Source organism: Poecilia formosa, unplaced genomic scaffold (genome assembly GCF_000485575.1).
Source record: "Poecilia formosa unplaced genomic scaffold, Poecilia_formosa-5.1.2 Scaffold61, whole genome shotgun sequence".
In the NCBI taxonomy this organism is placed as follows: domain Eukaryota; kingdom Metazoa; phylum Chordata; class Actinopteri; order Cyprinodontiformes; family Poeciliidae; genus Poecilia; species Poecilia formosa.
The window spans coordinates 2,492,232-2,516,390 of NW_006800000.1; the positions used below are offsets into that span (position 1 = coordinate 2,492,232).

General features: G+C 36.3%; 2 protein-coding genes across 14 annotated transcripts in view; both read right to left on the minus strand.

Moving 5' to 3' along the window:
* tead1b (TEA domain family member 1b) overlaps positions 1–6,179 on the minus strand; it is a 50,452-nt gene extending 44,273 nt beyond the window's left edge. For 3 of the 6 annotated variants that reach the window (XR_001662371.1, XM_007554116.2, XM_007554115.2), the window contains exons 1-2: positions 5,912–6,179; positions 5,312–5,441 (exon numbers count right to left, since the gene is read on the minus strand). The gene's annotated coding sequence lies outside the window, so the exon portion shown is untranslated. The remainder of the gene's footprint in view (positions 1–5,311; positions 5,442–5,911) is intronic. The other 3 variants (XM_007554119.2, XM_007554117.2, XM_007554118.2) reach the window with 1 other exon arrangement.
* A 10,684-nt stretch (positions 6,180–16,863) lies between these two features.
* The window catches only part of mical2a (microtubule associated monooxygenase, calponin and LIM domain containing 2a), a 36,590-nt gene continuing 29,294 nt past the window's right edge, over positions 16,864–24,159 (minus strand). For 5 of the 8 annotated variants that reach the window (XM_007554122.2, XM_007554124.2, XM_016672455.1 and 2 more), the window contains one exon: positions 22,454–24,097. In XM_007554122.2, coding sequence (XP_007554184.1) covers positions 23,699–24,097 — 399 coding nt within the window. In that variant the 3' untranslated portion in view covers positions 22,454–23,698. Of the gene's footprint in view, positions 17,414–20,694; positions 21,199–22,323; positions 22,385–22,453; positions 24,098–24,159 lie in introns of those variants that run through there. The other 3 variants (XM_016672456.1, XM_007554125.2, XR_001662368.1) reach the window with 2 other exon arrangements.

Sequence of the window (24,159 nt, forward strand, 5' to 3'; positions counted from 1 at the left end):
ATCATTTAAAAGGTTTTGAAACACTAGAGACCAAATGAGGGATCATGGAGCCGAAATTCTCTTGTACACAACAAATGATTAAGGCCACCACATTGTAAACAGTGTAGAGTGGGTTACATTGGGTTGACTTCAAACAATAAGGGTGGATCAGTCATTTGATGATTTATTTAAAGCAACACAAGAAAGTTGGTAAATTTGAGACGCCCATGAACAGTGTAACTAAAAACACCAACAATCGTCTACTTATATACGGCTTTCTATTAGCCGTGCACCAATCGAGGTTTGGTGGGCCAAGAATGATTTCGAATCTTCTTTGAGGTTTGACCTGCCATTTCTAATTTTGGCTGATTTCACTGAAATTAAATTTAAAAAAAAAGGGGACACATACAAATTCATAATCACCCTCCTTTCTTTTATTCTAATTCAACAATTAAAAATAAAAAAAAATTGGTTCCTGTATATATTTGCTTTAAAAATTATTCCCACTCTGAATTTCTCTAACTATGAATGGGAAAATGTTGTTTTGTTTATAATTGTGGGGGAAATTACAGCAATAATAATGATTACTTGTGAAAACAGCCAAATCTAATCTGCAGAAGAGGATAGTTTGGAATGTGATTTCTGGTGTGTGAATCTAATATTGTATGCCGTTTATCTGCCGAATTTATTGTATCTGGTGTACTGAATTGGTCTATCTTATAATAGTTATCTAAAGTTATAGTTAGTTTATGATGTTTTATATGTTTGTAGTATTTGTGTGACTGTAGCTCTGACTGTATGCAGAGACACAGGTGTGTGAATTTTTAAATTTTCTTTATTTCAGCTTTAATCATTACCGCAGTGCAAACAGGCAAGTTATGCAGAACGAGTCCTTTCTACATAATGCACTCATTCTAAATGACACGTGTCTGGTTCCTTTTTGCGTCTAGAAAATTGAAAACATCTCTCGTCAAAACAGGAAAATAAATCCTGGCCTTGTCTAGAAAAGCACATAAAGGGCCTATATGAAAGTTTAGTATATTCATTACCTTTTGCAGCTAAAGTTTTAATTGTACCAAGCAGAAGCTGTAAATTTTAAAGGCGTTTTGTGTTTATTAGCCTCCACGTCAAGACAGAACAAAAACAAACAAAACCACATAATTATTTGAACATTGCTTACCAGGTAAACAGCTACAAGATTGGCTACCATTTTGATGACCTCGTCTTTCTTTTGCTGTTACCTAATTAACATTTTTCCCAGATTTTTTTCCTTCGACTTTCTTCTTTTGTTCCCTCCTTTTTTCTGATATGGTTAACTTGCGGAACGCAGCTCCACTAAATCTGTTATGGTGTGTGTTGAGAATGTCCTTTTTTTTTCTTTTTTTTCCCCAGACAGCATTAAGCTTTTCAAATAGACTATTATGTTCTTCGCCTAAAGTTGCTTTTAAAATTTCTTTCAGGATTGTCAAGATAAACAATAGTGATCTGGTTGTTGGAAACTTAAACTTGTTTAATTTAAACAACTATTTCCATCTTAGTATACCTAAATATGACGTTCTACACAGTAAGCACAAAGAGCAAAATGGGTGAGTAGTATTCCAACTCAGGTGGTTGACAGGGTCAAAGTGCATGTAGTAGCTGGCACTCATTTTATGGCAGCATTACTGGACCAGATTTACTTAGATGACGTCAGTGGCTCTGAGCCAGTTTTTCCTTTTAAGAACCACTCTCCATGGGCCTCAGCAGTCCCTGCTGAAACTATTGAGCAGCAGCGCGTACTCTGAAATTCCCTTTCTAGATCAGGTTTAGCTCAGGACACACACATTCTGGACGTCTGCAGGAGAGCAGCTCTTCTACCACGACAGGGGGAAACTGATGCATTGATGCGATTCAGCCACCGGCACCCCATCCGATCACACATTTAATAACTGTATCATTATTCAAACTAACACAGACAAGCTCTTTCATGAGAATAATAATATTGAGCATCATTTCAGTTCAAATTTAGACACAGTTTTACATCATAGTTATATAAGGACTAAGTCTGAAGTTACAAATCAAGTTTCTAACAGGCAGAGACTCTGAAATCCTCCACACAAAAACAAACTATGCTAAAGCTGCAAAAACGGACCAGTAGTGTACGACGTTATGTGCCAAGCAATGACACTGTTCTGTACACTTTTTTTTCCAGCACACCACCTACAAAACACGCAAAATAAAAACTTGAGGTGATTCTGCACCTACCTCTTCCACTGTAGTTTTACTTAAGAAATATAACAAAGTGGAAACTATGCTCACAGATCATTTGCATCCTCACTGCCAGACCACAACACCATTCATTCACATTGATCCATCAGGGGGGTAAGAAGTGAAGAAATTAGCAAAAGCACACGGGCACATAGCTGCAGCCTCTATTCCATCAGAGAGGCGCTTCGAAAGGATGGACTTTTATTCACAGCCAGGCTTCATGCCAGCCACGCAGACACAGACATTTCTAAAAGAAAGATATTCTATGATTATCAGTTTTGTGAGTATTGTAATCTCTAATATACGTTTAGTCATGCAGGTAGTGTTAATAATTTTTTAATTGATAAAAGTGCATCAAAAGATCATATGTATGTATATGTTTTAATTTAATAATTGTCTTCTATCAATATTCTATGCAAAGACAACGAGATTTGCAGTCTGTGCACGCTATTAATACCAAGAAGAAAGAAAAAAAACTGAAATAAAACAAAATTGCCAGAGTAAATTACATCTTCGAAAAAAAATGTGCTACAAAATAGTTATCTGATACAACTTCTGACCAAAATGCTGTTCTTAACAAGAGAAAGAAAGAGGTCTCACTTGGCTCCAAGAAGTAACACAATCCACTTTGTGCTTCACAAAAGCGCATTATTCTGTCCACACTTCATCACAGATAGACTACACTGTGCAGCTCTGCCCTCTGACCCGGACGACGCAGCGAGAAGAAAGCCAACCTGAACAATGAGGATAGATGTCCCTCAGCTCGAACCCTTCTCATTCAGAAATGTATCTGGATCTGCCTCCATGGACAATGATCCAACACGAAATTCAAAATATACATATTTTAAGTATACTTTTATTCATGCATATTTGCCTAAATATTCTATTCTATTCTACGTTCTCCTGGTCATGCTTTAAGTGCATTAAAGTAGACCAAAAAATAAGTTTCAGAGTTTTTTGCTCTTTTTTTTTTTTTTTTTTGGGTCTAAGTTTCTGAGTTGAAGTCCACAGCCAATGCAGGCACAATAAGCTGTTCTTGTACAAATGTTATGCAGGCTTCTCTCCAACAGGTCCACCAGTTGTATAATATAAAATAAAACAAAGCCATTGTTTTTTTTTCCCTTCTTCTTGGTAAGCTGATTTACTGTGACATACGGTTACACCTGACAGCAGTCAAGCTGATTTCCAAACACTAATTGCAAGAATTTAGTGTTCTTTATCAGATTTTCTTTTTTAAGTTGCAAAAATCTGACAGGTTCAGAAAAACCCCTTGCACTCAGAGCATATCATTTAGTCTTTTGCAACTGTTCCTATTTTTCCATGTAAACATGTTTGTAATCTAAATGAAGTATTTAAAAACGGAGCTGACAGGTGACCAAATAGGTTTGCGTGATTTGATGCATCGTTCTCACCTGAACTAATAATCTATAAAAAACAACTTGATTGAATCGCATCAGGTTATCAGAGCTGTGTCAGCAACAAAGGCAGAACAGATAAAGTGTGAAATCCAAAAATATGTAGGAACTCAAAAACTACCTGCCCATATTCAAAATCTCATCTAGTTTTTATGTCTGTATACATCTGCATGATTTATCCACTGATGTGTTACATCTCTTAGACTGTTGCAGAAAATAAACTGAATCCATTTTATTTTAAATCGCATGTTCTTTAGTTTGCTTAGAGTTAGTCTTCCCAGCAAAGTTAAGGGCAAAGGGCATGTGCTAAAAAATTTATGTAAAGCCTTGAAAAGTATTATTCGTCACATCACAACCATATGCTTATGTATTTTGTACAACAAACCAATACACAGTAGCGCATATAACTGTTCCCCTTCCAGCTGGACAGCGATCCTAAATATATAAATCAAAATCACAATGAAATAGCTTAGATCAAAGCCTATTTGTGTCAGAATGGCCCAGTCAAAGTCCAGACCTAAATACAATTACTAATCTGACAGCTGTTCTCAGATGCTCCCCATCCGATCTCAATGATGTTGAACTGAGGTAAAGAAAGACAGGCAAAATATTCATTCCTAGATTTTCACAGGTGGTGGAGACGTACTGCAAAATACATGCAGCTGTAATGACAGTGAGACGTACACATTATCTATTCAGAAGAGCTTTTTTTTTGGTTGTAAAAAAAATTGAAAAAAATATTGTTTCCTTTCTACTTCAGTTTTGTACAACGTTAAGTTGGCCTATCACACAAAACATATTCAGGTTTGTGGCTGTCACCTGGCATAATGTGAAAAAGCTCAAGGAGTAAAATAGCTTTGCAAGACATAATTTTGTATGCATGCATCTGTGTTATAATTTGATAACGCATATGTTTTGTTTTCCTCCAAGATTGTTATTAAGCATTTCCCAAAAGTCTGAGAAAACAATGAGGTACAAAAACTGAAAAATTATAATTGCACCACGGTAATAATACAAAAAAGAGTAGCTAATAAAAGCTGAGCTCTATTAAAAAAGTATTTCTTTATGAAGGAGAAAAGTTGTCCCCAGAGTCCAATGTAAGTGGATGAAATCAGTGTAACGGAGCTGGATTGCAGCTGGACAGGGAGGGGGGCACTCTAGTTTTAGCTGAGCAGGCATTTCCCAAAGCAGAGAAAGGAAAAGGACAACAGTGAAGGAAACCCCAGATTAAAGCGCTATAAACTCCATATAGTCTGGTTTCAGTTCAAATAAGTCGGAACAGGGCGTTTTATAGCTTCAAATAAAAGGAATAGTCGGTTGTAAAAAGGAGGGAGTTGCTGATAAATTTAGTTAAATTTTCTCTCATTAACAACAAACAGGAAAAATCTCGAGAGATCCCATTTTACTACGGTTTCAGAATATTAAAAAAGGGTCACAGAATGTGCAAAGCTGTTAAACTCAGTTGCCCTGTTCAGACGAAGAGGACAGATTTGATATGAAACAATAAGGAGTTTTTTTTTCCCACTGTTCAGTCGGTTTTGTTACTTGCAGTAACAACATGGAGAGCAACACACGGGCGGTTGAGAGATAAATCACAAGCAAGCGTTCAAAAAAAAAAAACACACACACACAGGGACACAAAACAAACAAACAAAAAAAGCGATACTTACACGGGTAAAACTTCGACGGCGATTTTAAAACAGCGCCGTCAGCCGAGCTGAAGCAACAAGTCTCCCCGCCGTGTTTCTTTCTTTCTCCGAGGTGGTCCGAAAATGCTCCCACAACTCCCGGCCGAGCCAACTACGGAGAGAAAAACAGCAACGTTTTCAACCGTCATCTTGTCCCAAAAAAAAAAAAAAAAAAGCTTCAATTCCTCTTGTGTATTTATTTTTTTTATTCGCCCTAAATCCAAAGCGAGTTTTCCCTGCAGCCTGACACGGGTCAAACGCCACCAGAGGCTTTTATAAGGGGCGTAGGATCAGGGCTTCTTTTCAAAAAATGTGAAAAATGTCAAAGATTTTCGCTGCCGTGTCAAAGCCGTGGGCTACAGCAGAGTGTTTAAAGTGAGCACCCTGTTGCAACAGCGGCCATCTATCCCCACCGAGGAAACAAACGACCAAACCTTACTTCACCAGAGGGGATATTTCCTAAATACCTAAATAACATAACATTTTAATACATTGTGCAGTCACTCTAAGACACCTAAACTAACCCTCGGGAGCAGAAGTCTACAACCAGTTTGCATACCTGCAACTACAAATGAAACTTACCTCGTTATTGATATCTCATTTACAAATGTCCCTTTCTTTTGCTAATGTGATGTTAGTGGGTATTTTGAATACTATGTCAAGTTATTCTAGTGTTTCTGGGCCAGCCAGGAAAGGTGTAGGTGAATCGCTTCGCGCACTGACAGAGATGCGAAGAATGTTCGGAATGAGAGCAGGAATGAAATGAACGCAGGGAGCGAGTTTACGCCGGGGCGGAGCGAGAGGTGGCGTCATCCCGGGCCCAGCGGCCAGCAGCCAGCCCGGGCAGTAGGCAGCAGCAGCAGCGGCGAAGCGGCAGCAGCGCAGCGGGGACTGGGAGGAGGAGGAGGCACTAAACATCCCAGGAGCTGACGCCTTCAGGGAACAACAAAAAACTCCGAATTCTTAGCTTCGCAGAATGAAACCAAGCTGCATGCCACGGAGGCAAAGCGAAAAGAAGAACAATACAAACATTGTTTTCTCACTTTTAATCACCGCTTTACAGTTGTAAAGCTGCCCATGCACTGCAATCATTAATACGCTCTCATTTGGACATTCAATAAGGTTATAGATCTTATCTTTTTTTACAGTCAGATAATCTGAGTTGAAATTTTAATATTTAATACATTTTTTTTATGAGAATACACATTTCACCAGGTGCTGCTGAGCCAGGGATATCTACTCTGTTGAACGTTGCATTGGATAGAAATAAAATTAGTTAACTGCAACACAAAATGTGTCGAAAACACCACAGATACTCCCCCATGTCCGATGAAAAGACGCTGCTTTGAAAGTAAAAACTAAATAAATAAAAAAAACGAAAAATTTTTATAACACTTTCTTAAAACACAACAAACACAAAAAACTATCCAAATCCACCTGGCTCTATAAGAAAATATAAGAGCTCATTTTTTATTAACTGCAACTAATTTTTTTTTTTTTTGCTGGTGTCATTTAGCACAAACTCCATTTTAGGACTATTTTAAATGAGCTTGATTCCATTAACGAGAATGACTCCAAACACAGTGCGACAGGAAACAGTGAAAACACACAGCTCCAGTCCTGCCTGAACAAGTTGTTCATCAGAAGCCAGGGTTTTGACACCGATCCCCAAGAAGAAATGCCTGTATGAAGATGGACGACTGCTCCTGTGAGGACATCCATCAACACCGTTTAACGTCTGTCTCTGCATGTTCAGGTTTAAAAGACCACTGCTTTTCCATCCAGCTATCTGCATAGTGAAGTAGTTCCAAATATCAAAGCAACTAATATCATGTCACCCAGAAAAATATTGAACAGTATATTTGGTAAGACACTGAAGAAGAATGTAAAAGTGCAGCTGGAGCCAAAACTGGCAATTTGTCAACTAGTGTTGCTTAGAAGCAGTGCAGTGTTCTTAGACTTCAAGGTTCTTGTGAAGTTGTGTTGGTTCACGGTGGAACACTTTGTGATTTTTATATCTTAAAAGGTGCTGCATAAATTACATTTTATTTACTTACTATATTCACATGTGTCCAGTGTCAGAAGAGGGGACGTGTAAGAGGATCTGAGTCATTTTCAGTGTCATCGCATCCTGGAGGGACAGAATTTGCTAGATTGTTTCACCAAATGATAACTGCTAAACTGTTAAAAGAAATGAAATCTTCCTGTTTGCAGTGGCTGTATTAAATCTGATCATTCTCACAAATAGTAAAGAAGAACAGTGACTTTCTGTTTAGTCAGAAAGCGGTAGTGTGGTGTACAGTATGCTCTTGTTGTGTAAGTTGCATCAACTAATTTATGAGACCAGAGACCAATGAGTAAAAGTGAAAAATCTGTTGAGGATGTCTGCTGCTGATGTCTAAATGTGTTCTTAAAGTTTTTAGTGCTCATTAAACCCAGAGTTGTTCTCGTCGTTAAGATTAAATATGGACAGGAAAATAGGAAAAAAATAATAATTTGGGGGCTGAATGTGAGTGATGACTGGCTAAGCTTAAATCGCCAAAAAAAAAGACATCCTGGACGTCTGGTGTTTGGAGAAACTCACAGTTTTCATTTTACAATTTATTACATTTCAACTGGAGATACCCTGAACAAGTTAATTTACTTGGAGTGAACAAACTTCTCCTCTTTCAAAGGAATACGGGAACCAAACTTTTCACATTGATTACTTTTCAATAGGTTGTTCTAACTCAACTTTAAAACCCTTGTCATTATTAACTGCAGCCACTCCTGGATTGGCTGCTTTGCAACGCCAGACAACAATATGTCAAGTCCAACTGTGCAGAGGTATTTTTTTTAGCTTGTTTCAAACAGTTTTGATATGTTTTACAAAAAAACAATCTGTGAATCGGCGAGTTAATAATCTGGAGGCATGTTTCACAGAAAAATCTGCATGTAGGTGAATCTGAACTGAAGCACAGGCAATCAAACACGGCAATGACAGAAGTTAATTTAATGACTGCGTGTTAGCGTATGAACAATTCTGTTCAAACCAAATCACTTCCCCCATCAGTTATTTTTACTGAATCTCACAAACCATTAGCAATTAGTAAATTATAAAGAATGACTTAGCTGAGCAAAAACAGACCCAGATGTATTTTATATCATATAAACTAACCATTTACTGTCAAACACATACTTACACTTACTTTACAATATGTCATATTACCATAATTAACTTTTGTTTTAACCCCATTTCCAAACAATGAGTTATCATAGTAATAAAAAAGATAACTCTTCATTGCCTTTCATATCTGTGTGTATAACCCAACAAAATGCCTCAATTTTTACTGTGACTCTCAATATTCACTCAATTTCACACTGAGAAAAATATGTCAGAGAAATCTAATTTGAAAGCCAATTTGGGGCATCATAGATAACTACACCTGGATTATTAAATACACGCTTCACAGAACTTTACTCATCTGTTCTGAACCAGGAAAGTAGTAGTGTGTCTATTGCTCCCCCTGCCCCCCATTCCTGTTACTGGGCTTGAAAAGGCTGGTCTGTGCTGCTGCAATGCTTTGATTTGACCCTGCTCCGTCAAAAAAGGAGAAGGTAATGGTGCAATAGAATTAGTCTGATCTTGTTCACTTCACTCACATATGCCCTGCTGCTGCCACATTCTGGCCTGGTCTGGTTCAGCCTGGCCTGCAACCTCCTCTAATCAGATCGCCGTGTAAGGCCAGGTGCTCTCCTGGCTCTCCGCTTAGACTGCTCAGCCAGCCACACTGATTCACTTTATTCAGAGATAAGAGAGAGACTAGTGAGGGCCACTTACAGGTTAAACGAAAAGGAATGGGCCAGCCCACCGCTCAGCCGATGCAGCTTCTCCTCTTTCTATATATTTATGTTGCACTCGTGTTGTTTAATGTGTTTATTCTTTATGTGTCAAAGCACATAAAGAAAATGTGTTTTATGACACAAGGCTACATTCACTTTTTATTTACTGATCTTACCTGGCTAATACATTTTCACATTCCTAATTACAATTTTTATTTATTTATTTATTTATTATTTTTATTTTATGCAAGTCATTTAAATAGAATAGGATATTCTAACCCCAGTAATGTTTTAAAATGAAATCATGTACTGGAGAAAGCCTCCAGTTTGATGTAGGAGAGTGAACTGTAACTGATCAGCGTTTTCAGAAGTGAGCCAACTGTTGAAAATGGGCAAGCTTTGCAGGGTTTTCTTGTGAATCTGCATGGTTTCAAAAATGAAAATGAAAGCAGTCAAAGGCAGTAAACATGATTGGGCATATGCAGTAAAATACAGTGGGGATGAGAGTTTCCATGGTGACACAATAACCCAGTTTTTGTGTCCACTTTTTTCATATCAGGGTCTCTTTCCATCACCCCTTAAAGTGGCAGAATGATCTTAAAGCACTGGTTGCAGACTAAATAAGGTGTGAGGAGAGCATCGTCTTATAAGCAAATATCAATCAAAACATGCTTGTGGATGTGTAAGGGGAAAAAAAATAAAGTTGAAAGTAAAAACAAGATGCGCTGGCAGTAAGACTTGATCCTCTCTCAGGATGATGATGCCAAAAATTGAAAACAACAATCTGAACACTGTTACAGCTAAAAGTCTCTGAACTGCTGCACAGATAATTACTGGGTCAAAATCCAAAAGCCTCACTTTTAAACCATCTTTACTTATAGACCAGTAGTTGCTCAGAACTCTACTGAATTTAATTATCTTCCTTTTTGGATCAAAAGACCTCAGCTGCTGAATCATTCTCTAGTTTGATGGCCACAGTGCTCTGGTTTCCATGGTTATCTGCTGTGGTCAAAGGGAACACAGCCTCTGAAAGTTAAAATACTGCTATATCACTAATTGAGCTTTCTTTTAAAAGCATAGCTATACCTATTCCATTGATGCTTCTTGACTTTGGTCACTTTAACTCATTATTTTCCTATATTACTCTGCCAAATGGCTATATGACTCAAGTCAAACATCTCAACAGATTGCGAAAGAGCAAATATATTATTTTAGTCAAAAAGCTATGAATATTGAAATGTTTAAAACATGCAACTTAAATAATTCCCAATCAGTATTTACCTTTTTTATTTTTATTGTTTTCAAAAGAGACATTAGTTTTTTAAAACCCTGTGAAGAAACAAAGGGTTTTTGTAACCATCTAACATGTTATCTGGATCCTCAATGTCTAACGGGGTGTTGTTCCAAATCAGACACTGACTATACCAAAAAGTGATTTTAATTAGGAATATGATGAACAGATGTGTATCTGCTTATTTGCAGCAAAGAAAATTTATGAAGTTTGCACTTATACACAAACTCTAGGTGAGCAACAAGGAAAGTAAAGCTTTGAAGAGGATATGTGTAGTCAAAGTAAAATCAACCAATGTCTATTTTCATGTCATTCAACTGAAGTGAAAACAGAAACAAAGCAGAATTAATAGAGATAAGAATTAAGGAACACAAATAACAAAGCCCAAAACAAACTCAAATTACCAAAGACCCTAACACTTCAGCTACAGATGATATATTCCAGGTTCTGATCCAAGAAAGGGGTGTCAAATCGAACAGTCTAATTGTATCAGTATTTTTGCTTCCCACACCATAAGTGTGGTCAATATCTGCTCTCTGTGTCATTCCGTTTTTATTTACCCTTAACTTAATTTCTGAAAGCAACCAGCATTTGAGGTTGGAGTACGTTACAGGTCTATAAACTTGTGACTTGTTACTTAAAGTAATTTCTTACATTTTTCGTAGACTGGCATAAAATGGTATTTATGCACCATCAAACCATTGTTTTCTTTGTCATGTTTTGTGAATTTAGCCAAATTTAGCCAAAAGAAATGGGAATAGTTTGTGTCCTTCCTTGCAAGGAAGCATGCCTATATATATAATTTACAACTAGTTCTTTGTTGACGTGTCTGTTTGGCCTTTTTGGCAGAGGTTTTTCTCCTTTCAAAAACAATAGTGAGAAAATCTGTAGAAATGAAGGCGAGACTGACAGAAAATTCACCTGATAGATAGTTGTACAGGACTAATGTCTTGCTTTTTTATTCAATAAATGACAAAACCAGATATCCACTTAGTATTATCTATAAATGACTAGTACATGGTTTTCCACAAAGAAACATGCAATATTATCTGCTCAGTTTGGTAGAACTTCCAATATCTCAACATTGCAGATTTGCTAAGTTATTATTATTATTATTTTTTTTTTTAGAACAAGGTGATTTATTATTGTACTTATCAAAGCAGACCCAGAGACAAAATGTTGAGGAATGCAAGACCAAACTAAATTTATTAAAGCTTTTCATTTCGAGTTTAATTCCAATGTGAGAGAAAATATTTGTCTTCATTTGAAAAAATACTCTGAAGGTCAACTATTTTGTTGAACTGATTCTCAGTTGTACCAACTGCAGTCATCAACGATGCTCCAACCGTTAAAGAATTGTATTATTTTGATAACCTAAAGAAAGTTTTTGAAAAGCCTGTCATCCCTATGAATAAAAGAAAAACAAAAGATCACCCTGTTCTACTGAGCAGCTGAAATCAGGAAGAAATAGGAAAGCATTTCTCTTTCAGATCAACAGCAATCGGTTCTTCAGCTCACAGTCAAAAACTGTTTCTAGTCTCACGTTTCTAAATAGGAGCTCACCCAACATTTCAACACCTAATTTATAGTTGTGAGTTTTTATCAAATGACAAAGTCACCATAAAACCAAAACACCAAATTGCATCAGATATTACATACCACGTGTACTAGCACACAGGAGTATGCAGTCGCAAAACGGATAGTGGAGGAGTGATTGAAAAATGTGTCACTCGATGGAATTATGTTAAATCCTAATAAACACTGCACTCCCTGTTTTTTATCACAGTTAAACAGTTTGCATACATGGTTGATACCTACAAATCTCTTTATCTCATTTCAATGGTGCTGCCAATGGGCTGCAGACATTAAAGGCAGATTGTTGCATAACCAATGTTTGAAATGTGATTATGACCAGATGTGCACTCCGATTGTATCTCAGGCAGAGGATTTTTTGATATCACACAGATGCATGTTTCCTTTTTATTTTTTTCTTCTTTTTTTATGTTGTGCTTCACAAAACAACTAACACTATTGTCAAATTTCTCCCATCTGGCACAAAAAAAAGCTTTTGGGCTCCAAAATTATGACACACACACAAAAAAATGTTCCCTACATATTTTTTTTTTTATTCTGGTGTGTGTATATTTTTAAAAAGGGGTGCTGATTTTCTCTGGAGATTTTCAAAATCCACAAACCTGCACTTACACGTCCACACAGAGACATGATAACAGCGGAAAACATGGATAATTTTTGTGAAATATTCCCGTTCTGTTGCCTTAGCACAAATCAATAACAAGCACATGCGAGCTCCAAACCTTTAATAGACACTCATCCCCAGTTTCGGCTCTGCCAAGTATACACTTTTTCAGGGTGTTTTTCTTAACTGCTTGCTGAACCGCTGTTGTCCTATAAAAAGGCCAGCGAGAGACTGTGGTCTTAGTAGGTGCAGAGAGGCTTATTAGATATGAATACAGTGGTATATAAAGGCAGATACAGGGCTGTAATTACACCTAATGGCTGGAAATGCTCCTGTTCAAGACATCTTGGTGTATGATGTCTGATTATGGGTGATCATTTTCTGCTTTTTGGTGAAAAAAGCGCAGCATCCAGGTACTGGGCGCCACAGATGATAGAGGTTCAGAACAATAGGCTATTGAAATGCATTGTCACAATCCAAGCTTAAATGTCAGAGGAGGAGGCTGGCAAGACAACCTGGACTTAGTTCATGTGAACACCTACAATCGAAATTAGGGGCACCGAACTGGGAGTGATTCTGACATAAACTGTACAACTTTAAAATTATACGACTTTGTATTTTGTGTTTTTATAAACGATTATGTAAAAAAAAAACAGCTTACTTCCTTTATAGCTTAAAATCAGACATAATGCCAATTTATTCATTCACTTTAAATTAAACTTCTTCAGAAAAAATCTAAAAAAAAAGGGTTTCTTTCTCCTAGAATCATTGCATATTTTGTGTTGAAGATTTATTCTAGTCTGTTGAAAATATATATGAATACTTTAATAAAACAAGACAGAAAGCATTCTCCAGCTGCCAGTAATCAGATTTATCCCCAGCTGCCATCCTTTTATTTTTATTTTTTCCAACAATGAAGACCTGGAAAGAGGGCACAAAACATCAATCACACAGGAATAAAACATCTTAAATCCTTTTCAGTGATACAATAAGAAAAACTAACTAAAGAGGGAGAAAGAGAACGAGACGTGTGAAAAGTGTTAAATATTAGGATAAGAAAGTTGTCAAGGTTGAACAATGGAAAAAAAACAAGACTTAATTTTCTAAGGAAAATGGATACATAACACACTATAACTGCTCAAGGCTCTTAGAATTGATTTGAAATATCACTGGAATAATAATACTCAAACCGAATAAAAGGATTTAATGACTTTCCTTCAATTCCTGAGTCATTTTGAATGAAAAAACACTATTGATTCTGCACAGGTGTGCAGTGTATCAGATAGTCAAATAGTGTGACATCATAAGTCGGCAAGTCTAATAAATCTAACTACCAACAACACCAACACAGTGGTTAAGGAGTATTTGTGCCACGTTTGGTGCTTGTGTCACCATTTTAATGGTTGATTCAGTTACCTGATCCACTGATAAAGGTGTTCAGAAGTAAAAGCAATAGGTGAGAGAAGTGGAAAAAAATAATAAAGCTTCCATGTTAGTGTAATTTTGATTTCCAAAGTTTGCTGTTTGGCATCAGGGGAGCTGAAAGCCTCCAGAGATGTAAGACATAAGACGTGTAACAAAGGTCAGGAACTGAAACTCTGTACATGGACATTTAACCACTCCACCACTTTCATTTTTTATTTTTATTTTTTACAGTCTTGAACTCAGCTGGTATACCTCCAGTTGGATTTAATTAAATTATTTAATTAAAAAAAAAGAGTTTTACTTCTTAATACACAATAAATATTTTAACTTAGGCTTCATGCAAACAAACCTAAATATGACGCATCGCATCAGGACCACAATATGTAAACAGTTTTGAGTAACTCTAGAATACTCTATCTCCAAAAGGAGACCTCTTTACAAAGGCTCTGCAGAGATCATTCACCTTCTGAGTTTTTTTTGTTTTTTTATGAGTATTTTTGACAGCAGAATTTCTACCTGAACTAATCCTGAGAGTGAGACATTTCTTTAACCACTAAACCATGATGAGCAGCTAGGAAGTCATTATGCAAAATGCAAATCAGGTCAGGATGTCAGTAGAAATTACCTCATTTAACCCTCAATGGATTATGACATACTTGGGTAAAAAAAAAGAAGGAAAAATTACATTTAATCAGTGTTCTTCTGCTATTGAAAAAAAAGTATTAATTCAGCCTTTTACAGACTTATATTGTGTGCCCTGTTGTTTCACTCTTTGAAATATCATTATGAGCTGCATTAACACTGAGCTCTTTATCCAACCACATAAATAAAACACACAGAAGAAAAACATCTTGTGTAATCGTATCAAAAGATTTGGAATAGGTCTCCTAAAATATTCTTTTTGGCCCATCACTGTAATATCTATTCTCCTTATTCACCCACTTGAATTAATAATCTTGAAAAATAATTTAATGGAAGGAAGGGTAGACGTGCCACCCTCTCATCTATTGTTTTCATCTACGAGTCCCATTTTTCCGACTGCTGCATCCGTCCTTGTGGAAAGCCTCTTTGGCTGATATAAATCAGAGCACATCAGTAGGCTGAAAAAGAAAACCGGACTTCTTTCAGTTAATTCCAACATCAGGCTGCATCTGCGGCTACACACGTTCACATACATGTTGAATTTTATAAGCAAACCCCCACAGGAGACGTTAAAACGATCTTTGAACAGAAAATGAGAAAATGCGGTGATGTTTTCATGATTCTGACCTGATTTTCCATAGGAAAAAAAAATGCAAGTAATTAAAAATCACATTGCGTAGAGAAAGTTCACCTCTCTCAGATTTACAGACGATTAAATAGCGTTATTCTATACACGGTTTAATTATTAAAATCCTTTAGAAAAACACTATGTGAAACAGTTAAAATATGTTTCAATTAGTCGATGCAGTGGAAAATATTCCCAGAATTTAGTATCATTTATCAGCTTTTTTTTTTATATATAATTTAGTTCAGAAATATAATTGCATTATTAAGAAAAGCTATATTTCATTCCACTTTGAAAACTGGTAAATGACAAGTATGTGGAATGCAATTAAAGTAATAATCCGTGACATTTTTATCTAAATTGATTTTCACGTCCTCATTTCGAGTCCATTTACCAGAAATATGGTTTTTTTTAATAGCTTTTCTATACAACTATGTACAGCACATAATGCACAGCAATTATTTGTCTTTCTGCCTACCTATATGGAGAAAATGATCAAAATTGAAATGATAACATCCCGGCACTAAAGCAACAATGCACAAGACTGAAGAGCATTTTTTCTACCTTGTTCGGCGTGCTGCAGAGGCATGATTTGAGCAGGTTGATGGAATTTCTTTTTTTTTTTTTGCTTCAGGCGCCATGTAGAAATTTGAAGGACTTTGGTTGTGTTGAAGGCTGTCATGTTTGTCCTTCTTGATTAGATTTTAAAAATGCAATTACAGCTATGTGTGTGAGGTTCCCAGCACCAGCTGAATCCAGGAGACATGTCCAAAAACATTTTATTTTATTTTATTTTAACTTCTTCAAGGATCCTGAGCTGCATTTTTCCACTTAATAAATTCACATTGACAGTCGTCCAGTGCTGAGTTATGGAATTGCAGAACAATTTGTGGAACCACAGATGCAAAAGGAAGATGAGCTTAATTCAAAAAGCCTCCTGAGAAAAGGAAGAAACATAAATCTTGGGGGAGTGGAACCATAAAGTATCTAATCAATTGAGAAAAAAACAGATGTTTTTTTTAAGTGCAAATTAGTATTTTTAATTTCTTTTGTTTTGCCAAAATTGCCGTTGAAATAAAAAAAACATCTGTCATCCTAATAAAAAAGAGAAAACAGGAAATAGACACAACATTGTATAGCAATTCTGCAATTTATTGGAGCTTAAAATAGATTTCATAGTTTTGTATAACAGACTTGTAAGTAAACAAACTTAATCATTAGTAATATGTTGCCTTTTCATTCAAATACCTGAAATAATTTTGATTTTCTTTGTAATCTTTTCCTTTTTGTTGCCAATTTGGAACCAAAAGAAAAAAAGACAAACAAGGACATTTTCCACCCTCTTGAGATTCTTTCAGTTCTTGTTGCAAATTTACTCAGTTGAACATGAGCATGAGTAAACAGCTGGGTCTTGCAAAACTGTACAAAAAAATGTAAAGAAATAAAAGAAGGAAAATAGAATCTCATTGAGAAGGCATGCAAAACAACACATTTTCAAGAAATCGCACTTGTTAGAATGACATGTAAAATATGTTAATAAATTTGACATAAAGTCATAAAAAAGAGGGAAATGGGAGAAATAAATTAAATAATCTGCCAATAATTTTATTGCAGTCACAGAAGTACAACCAACCAAATCATTCATTTGGGTAAAAAAAAAAAAAAAAAATTAAAACATAAAAGATCATCTTTTGCACTATGCCCTCTGTTGTTTGTGATTTCTTCAATACAAAGACCATATTGTTGTCAAAATGATCGTTTAAATGTTAAAAATTCCTAGACTAAGATGGATGCGGATGAGAAGAATCAGACAATCTCAGTTTTAATTTTCCTTTCTAGTAAGTAGCTTTAGCATTGGCCTATTTGTGCAGCTGTTTCTGCCGTCGAACCAGCAGAAGCAGCAGCTGCACTCTTAAAGACAGCGAGCACAGCTCCACTTATATGTCAGCAGGTTAAATGCAGCAGGCAGAACGGAGGCGCTGAATGACCCCACTCATGATGTTCCTGTGTGGCAACATGAGAGCGAGAGGTTCTGTGCTGGTCCTTTTGTCCAGTTTCCTCTAGTTTCTGTTTGTTCATATTCTGCACGGTAAAGCCAGAAGTTTGCACTCACAGAATTGTGTAGTGTTCAGAATGGAGGAGAATGGTGAAATGACAGCTGCTTTTTGACTTTCAGCCGAACATTTGCATTGTTTGTTAACTCTGGCAGCGCTTTGTGTCTCCTCTGACTGATGAATTGTTTTTAAATGCAGGGTGATTTGCGTAAAAGTGCAAAAATAATGACATTTTTATTTTTAGATTTATCACTATCCAGCTTTTCCAGTTTTTTCATCAACTTTCACAGCTTCTGTAATTTCAATGCAATTTTCAGACTCTGATTGCTCCTTTGCTTGAAGGTTAATCATAGTTACTGTGCGGCCTGTTTTCTCTTCTCCTTTACTCTTTATGCATTTAAAGAAAAAGTCATTTATTGAACAAGAAAAAAGAGATGGACGAGTTGTGAGAGGTCAGTAAACAGATTAGACTCTGCAGAGGTAAACACAACAAAGCAAACCTATCTCTGCCTCTGCTGGACATTTTGCAAAAATATGAAAACAAACCATTTGTTTTGGTGAAAATTAATCTTTTTTATTTTATGATTTAACCATCTCAAAAAAACTTTTGTTGTTGTTCATCAAAGACCTGTTTAGCATTTTTGATAACACATATCAGGCAAATAGTACAAATAATAGATTTATAAGAAATATCTAAAGATTAAATAAAACTCATGGAAAACACATTCTAAATTACCTACCATCAACATGACAGAATAACAGAATATAATTTTCTAATACTCCTGTTTTTATTGTGTGTTTGCATGCATGTGTGTGATTAAGTGTGTGCGCGCGGGTGTGCGTATGTGTGTGTGCGTGTGTGTGTGTGTGTGTGTGTGTGTGTGTGTGTGTGTGTGTGTGTGTGCATGAATTACTAATGTTAAAACCCCCAAAAAGTTGAACATTTTAAGGGATTAGTAGTCCAGAAATTTATTTAAATCACTGATCCGTTCCCATATCTCAGACAGAATTTATGACATTTTTTTGCAAATTTCTCTTTAATAAATCTAAAATCTAAAATCTAAATTATTTATTTGTATAGCACATTTCAGCAGCAAGGCATTTGCTATATAAATAAATATAAATATAGGTTTTGCATTTATTCCCCCTTCCTTCCGCTACCCCTAAATTAAATTCAGGTCGACGATCAGAGACTCTGCTGAGTCTCTGATTTTGCAACAATCCCTGCTCCTTGCATGTAGCAACATTATGTCAGTTTTTAACTTTACAGCACGATGAATGTAGCAACTGTGGAGAGCCAAAAATAACTTTAAAGGAGCTGCTGAGATCCACATGGTCAGGTGGGAGAGTCTAGACACTGGACAACTATTTGTCTTGGACATTCCAACTCTGGTATTTTGGGAGCAGAGACAAGCATTTAGCTTTTATGGAAAGAAAGTCAATAAGTTAAATCCAAAGTTTGCAACAGCAAACGTGAAGGAAGGCGCTCTGGTGGGATGAAATCTAAGCTAATTATTTTGGCCTACATACCAAACATAGAGTGTAATAGGAAACTAAGACTGCACTTTATACAAATGAACACAATATCCCCAGCCTGAAAGGGGGTGGCAGCATCATGTAGTGGGGATAATTTTCTCCAACAGGGACAAGGAAGCTGATCATTGATTGGCTGGAGGATGAGTGAAGTTAGCAACATGAATCCTGAGAGAAAACCTTTTAAAGGCTGCAAACAACCTGAAACTTCAGAAATATGCGGTCAGAGCAACATAGGGCAGCTTAAGTGTGAAAATAGCTTCAGATATGAATCCAAGCAGCAGAACACCAAAATTGCTGTTCACAGATACTCCCCATTGAATAAAACTGAAAATGGCAAAGAATGATGGACAATCAACAGATGTAATCCAAAACATCTGCAGCTGTAATAAAAGGTGGTTCTTTAAACCACTGACTCAGGTGGTGGTGAATAAAAATTCAGGTCTTGCTTTTCAGAATTTTCTTTGTAAAAACTACGTTTTATCTTCCTTTCATTTCAGAAATATGTGCTTTTTATGTCAATAAAATCCCACAAAAATGCACTGAAATTTGCATTTTTGTTATGTGACAAAATGTGAAAAATCTCAAGAGGTGTGAATACTCTTGTTTGCTGCACTCTATCTGTACATCTTTATAACAATTGTACTTTTGCACAGATTACTCTTTTCAATCAATTTTACTTTCACAAAATGGCTCATTGTGGGCAGGAGAACGTTGTTGCTCAAACAGCAAATCAGCATAGTGACAAGCTTCCTCTGCACGTGATGTAGGTAGAAAATATGGTGGGACGTGATGGAATTTAATATGAAAACTCTAATGTAAAAATAAGAAAAAATTTAGACACAAAATGTCCTGTTTTGCTCATAAATTAGCAACATAATCGGCATCAGTTCCTGTTCGGTCCAATTTTGTACATAAAAGAAAAGACACATTAACAAACCTACTTTTATTACAGAATCAGATGCCTGAATTATTATTATTACTTAAGTTTTATTCTTCTGTATTTAAACATACATTTCTAAGGAAACATTTCTTTCTGGTCGTAAACTGTCTCCTGTGCTCAAACTTTTAAAATCAAAGGAAGTGTTGTGCTTCAAACTGATCTCAAGATGTAAAACGAAGGGATTACTTTTATTTTTCAAAATATTTTTTTGTAGTGAAATAAAAGGAGAAACTATTATTTAGAAAAAATATCTAAAAATTCTAAGAATTATTTTTATGGAATAAAAATAATTCAAACAGTTTTGATAAGTTCATTTAAGATTAATTTCCTTCACAGCAATTTTGTTTTTATGATAATTATTGTTTTAATTTTTGTTTTTGAGAAATTGACGATCTGATGTCTATGTTGTCAAGATAGCGCCGTTTTCATTTTCAATTATGCATCACAGCGCCCCCTTCTGGTATAGAGTTAAGTAAGATTTCCTGCAGACCAGTGAATTATTTCTGACGTTTCATGCTGAAAAAACGTCAGTTCCACATTGATCTGTGTGCTAAATAATCAAATAAAAATGAGCAGACGCAAATAAAAGGAAAATAAATCCAATTTTGAATAATTCATTTTCCTTTCTGCGAAAAAATTAAGAACATTTTCATTCATATAGCCAATCATCTGTTTTCAAAGTCAAGGACCTTTTTTCTACGAACGATACAAAAGTGTCTTTATATGCTGTGGAAAGTCAGTGAAGGTTCAACCCTTGGAGTGTCTTGTGCATTTCTGAACAGTGTTCAAAACATAAGTGGATTTTGATTTTAAGTTGTTTTCTTTTGTTGTTTTGTTAAAATAAAAAAGACAGACAAAAACTTATAATATTATCACTTTTATTATCCAGTTTTTACTTGTCTCACTGGTACATCTTTTCTAACTACACATTGTCCTTATTTTTTTGCTCATTATGTTCAGAGTTTTGTGTAAATTTGTTAGACCAAGTGACTGCAGGCGAGGAATCCGGAAAGCACACGATTTTTGACATTGATTTGTTTTTGTTTTTTTTAATTGATGGATGAAGAATTGTCTTGTTAATTTTGGTCAAGGAAAAAATATATAACAGCCTAAGCTGCTAAATATAATGTCATCTGATAAAAAGTGCCACCATGTGATGTACAACACTAGATCAGAGCAGCCCAACAAAATCATCCATACAATGATGATGAAGACATGAACAGATTACTTACAGACAGTTTAACATCTCTATAAAACCAAATTATCAGCAATGAGAAATAATGACGCTTAAGCTGTAACTCGCTGTCCTGGGAGCCACATCTCTTCTTCGTCAGCTTCTAAATGTAGGAGGCAAAAAATATGTACACAATTCAACAGAGAATGTACACTGTTAAATGTTTAGTTTTATTTTGTAAACTAAATAGATACATAAAGAATTGGGGTCTTTTTTGTTTGTTTTTTTTTTTAGAACGTCTTATAATAAAAAAGTAATTTTATAAACTTTCACTCTTGTGAAAATGTGTGTCAAATACATTACAGCTTTTAGAATTAAATGGTCAATTATTAATTGAGGTCTTACAAAGATGGATATGTATGTTTATGAATTGCTATTTATGACAACCATTAGGTATAGATTAAGCGATTTAAATAACTGAGGCAAATGACGTGTCATGAATTTATTGTTCTGCCATTTGGTGCTTTTGCCATCAAGCATCAAGTCAGTGTGAAGAACAAAGACTCTTGAGTTGTAATGAGTTGATCATTAGTGATCACTGAACATTTCGATTTTAAAAACAAATGCAATAAAAAAATATGGTTGTTTCTGTAGTATGCAAGATAGTTAGCAAACAGCAAAGGACTATGTAGTCACAAACATTGCTAGGGGGTTTTGCCACTGATTTAATGAGAAACAAACCATCAGAACAGCATAAAATCAAAAGTTTAGGGTTAGTGAGGAACACCTCAGTTTCCAAGTTTGAAATTCTGACTTAAGAAGGTTCTTCAGTTGAATTCTCCAGCTTTAAATTTTGGTATCAGTTTCTGGAGGGTAATTGCAAACAATTAAACTGGTAGTCAGCACCAAACAGCCAACATAGGCCTTTTGTTTACATTGTTGCATTATTAGAAACTTCTCAAAGTGAAGAGAATGGAGGGGTTGGGGGGGATAATTAAGAACTCCTTGCAGGCGGTGTTATTTGGAGCTGGACAGTAATTATAAAAAGGTGTGAGAAGCTCTGGTTTAGAACAAGTCACACCTTGTGAGTGTCAAAGTTTCAAGTCATGCTAAGTTAGCATAAGCAGCTTCCTCAGACAAATCAAGGACTGATAAAACACTGGAAACACAGAAGCCACGCATCAGACATGATTTTAGATAAACCAAACTCCACAGTTTGTCACTCGGATCAGACTCTGCGACAGTGAAGTGTTCACAGCACAAACCATGTGGCCATGCAGGGAATCACCTTCAAAACGTAATTTCTCCTAACCATCCGTGAGCTTCAAATGCTTCACAAAAGTCGTCAGCTGAGTGATAAAAGAAGAGAAACAGGAGCTGAAACACTGACACCGAAATAAGGACAACAATAAAACGCCTGAATGCACACAAGAATTTAATGTTTATGCAAGCATGATATCGACTTTCACAATGAGCCAATGACGTACAGATTCATTTGCATTAAAGATGTATAAATTATATTTTATACGAGTCCAGTTTGCACGCTGAAAAAAAAGTTCTTTGGCATTTTGAAACACTGACGTTTTCCTCTTGAACAGTAAACAAGACATTCAGTTGCAGGTTCAAAATATTATAAAGCTCATAGCGAAACATAAAGTTTTACCACGTTGTAAACACTTTAGAAGATGTGTTGCATGTAAGCAATCATTTTCAAATAAATCTCTACATGTGAAACTAAATCTAAAGTGCCCTGTGAGCATCATTAGACTGCGTACTTTTATAGGAAGCAGCTGGTTGGTTCCAGTCAGAGAGGTTCGCAGTTGATTATCCAACAACGTGCTTTGAAATTAAAAAAAAAAAAAGGCAAACACATTCAAACACTTTACAGCATGCGTTCAGATTAAAGTAAATCTGACCATATTAAACACAAGGGGGTTGCTAAAAATGGTAATCAAAAATAAAATAGGTGAAAAAACTTGAGGTTGAATGTCTGTTGTCCGGCTGCTATCTTCTGAGGCACCAGTAGATGGCAGCAAAATAAAGCAAAACACTCCCCAAAGTTAAGGACAGTGGTAGACTCTTTGGTGTTATTCATGGAAAACTAATATGAATGAAAACAAGTTATAAAATCAAACAGAGAATTACCACAGTGTCAGTAAAACGCAGCTCTGCCAGCATCTCGAAATAATACGTTTATTAAGAATAAAGCTGCGATGGCTGCGAACACGAGAGAGGACTTTTTGTCTAAGGTGACAGTTTATCGCTACGTGGACAAAATAATTCTCCAAAATAAAGTGCATAGAGCTCATGAGTCATATCTCTAACCACAAGACTCACAGGATTTCAGGAACAGCTATTGGCTAGGGCAAATCTACAGTAACGGTGATTAGGCTAAGTCAGTCCAATGACTACAATCTACTGATTCTGATTTCAAACCATTTAATGCATTCGCTCACCTCATAGCTGATCAGTTTTATCCTCTTTGGCTGATGCACAGACGCATCCAATGCTTTTACAAATGAGTAAACGTCAAAATCCTGCTTCCATGCATGTACAAGTAATGATAGCATTTCAATCAGTGTGCACCCGGTCCACCAATTTAGTGGTAAGATGGAGAAATGTTCGAAATTAAAACAGGTTTTTTTTTTTTGCCCGTTGACAAACTAGATGAGCCTGTGCCCGATCTGCTCTTGCAGCCAAAGCAGCGCGGGTTGCAAGGCGCTCGGCTCATCGGGAACAGTCTCAGTGTGCATCTGCAGCAGAACCTCTTGCAAAACAAACAACAGGGGTAAGCTCATGCTCAGTAGCTCGTACAGTAACATGTAGTCATGGGCGTTGTCTCTCAGGTGGCCAGCGAGGGCCTGTGCTGCGCTGCGAGTGCGGTGAGACAGATACCAGGGGGCGTTACAGACGGCGCGCGTCACACTCAGCGACCAGTTCAGCTTTTTCTTTATGAACGAAGTGCAGGTACCTGCCGCAGGCGGGCTCTCCAGCTCTGCTGAGCTGCTGGGCTGGGAACTCTCTCCTTCTGCAGCAATTTGATCCTGAGCTCGATTCCGATTCTGAGCGAGGACGACGTACACAGATGTTGGGTCATTTTACCACTCTAATGTTAAAAAAAAAC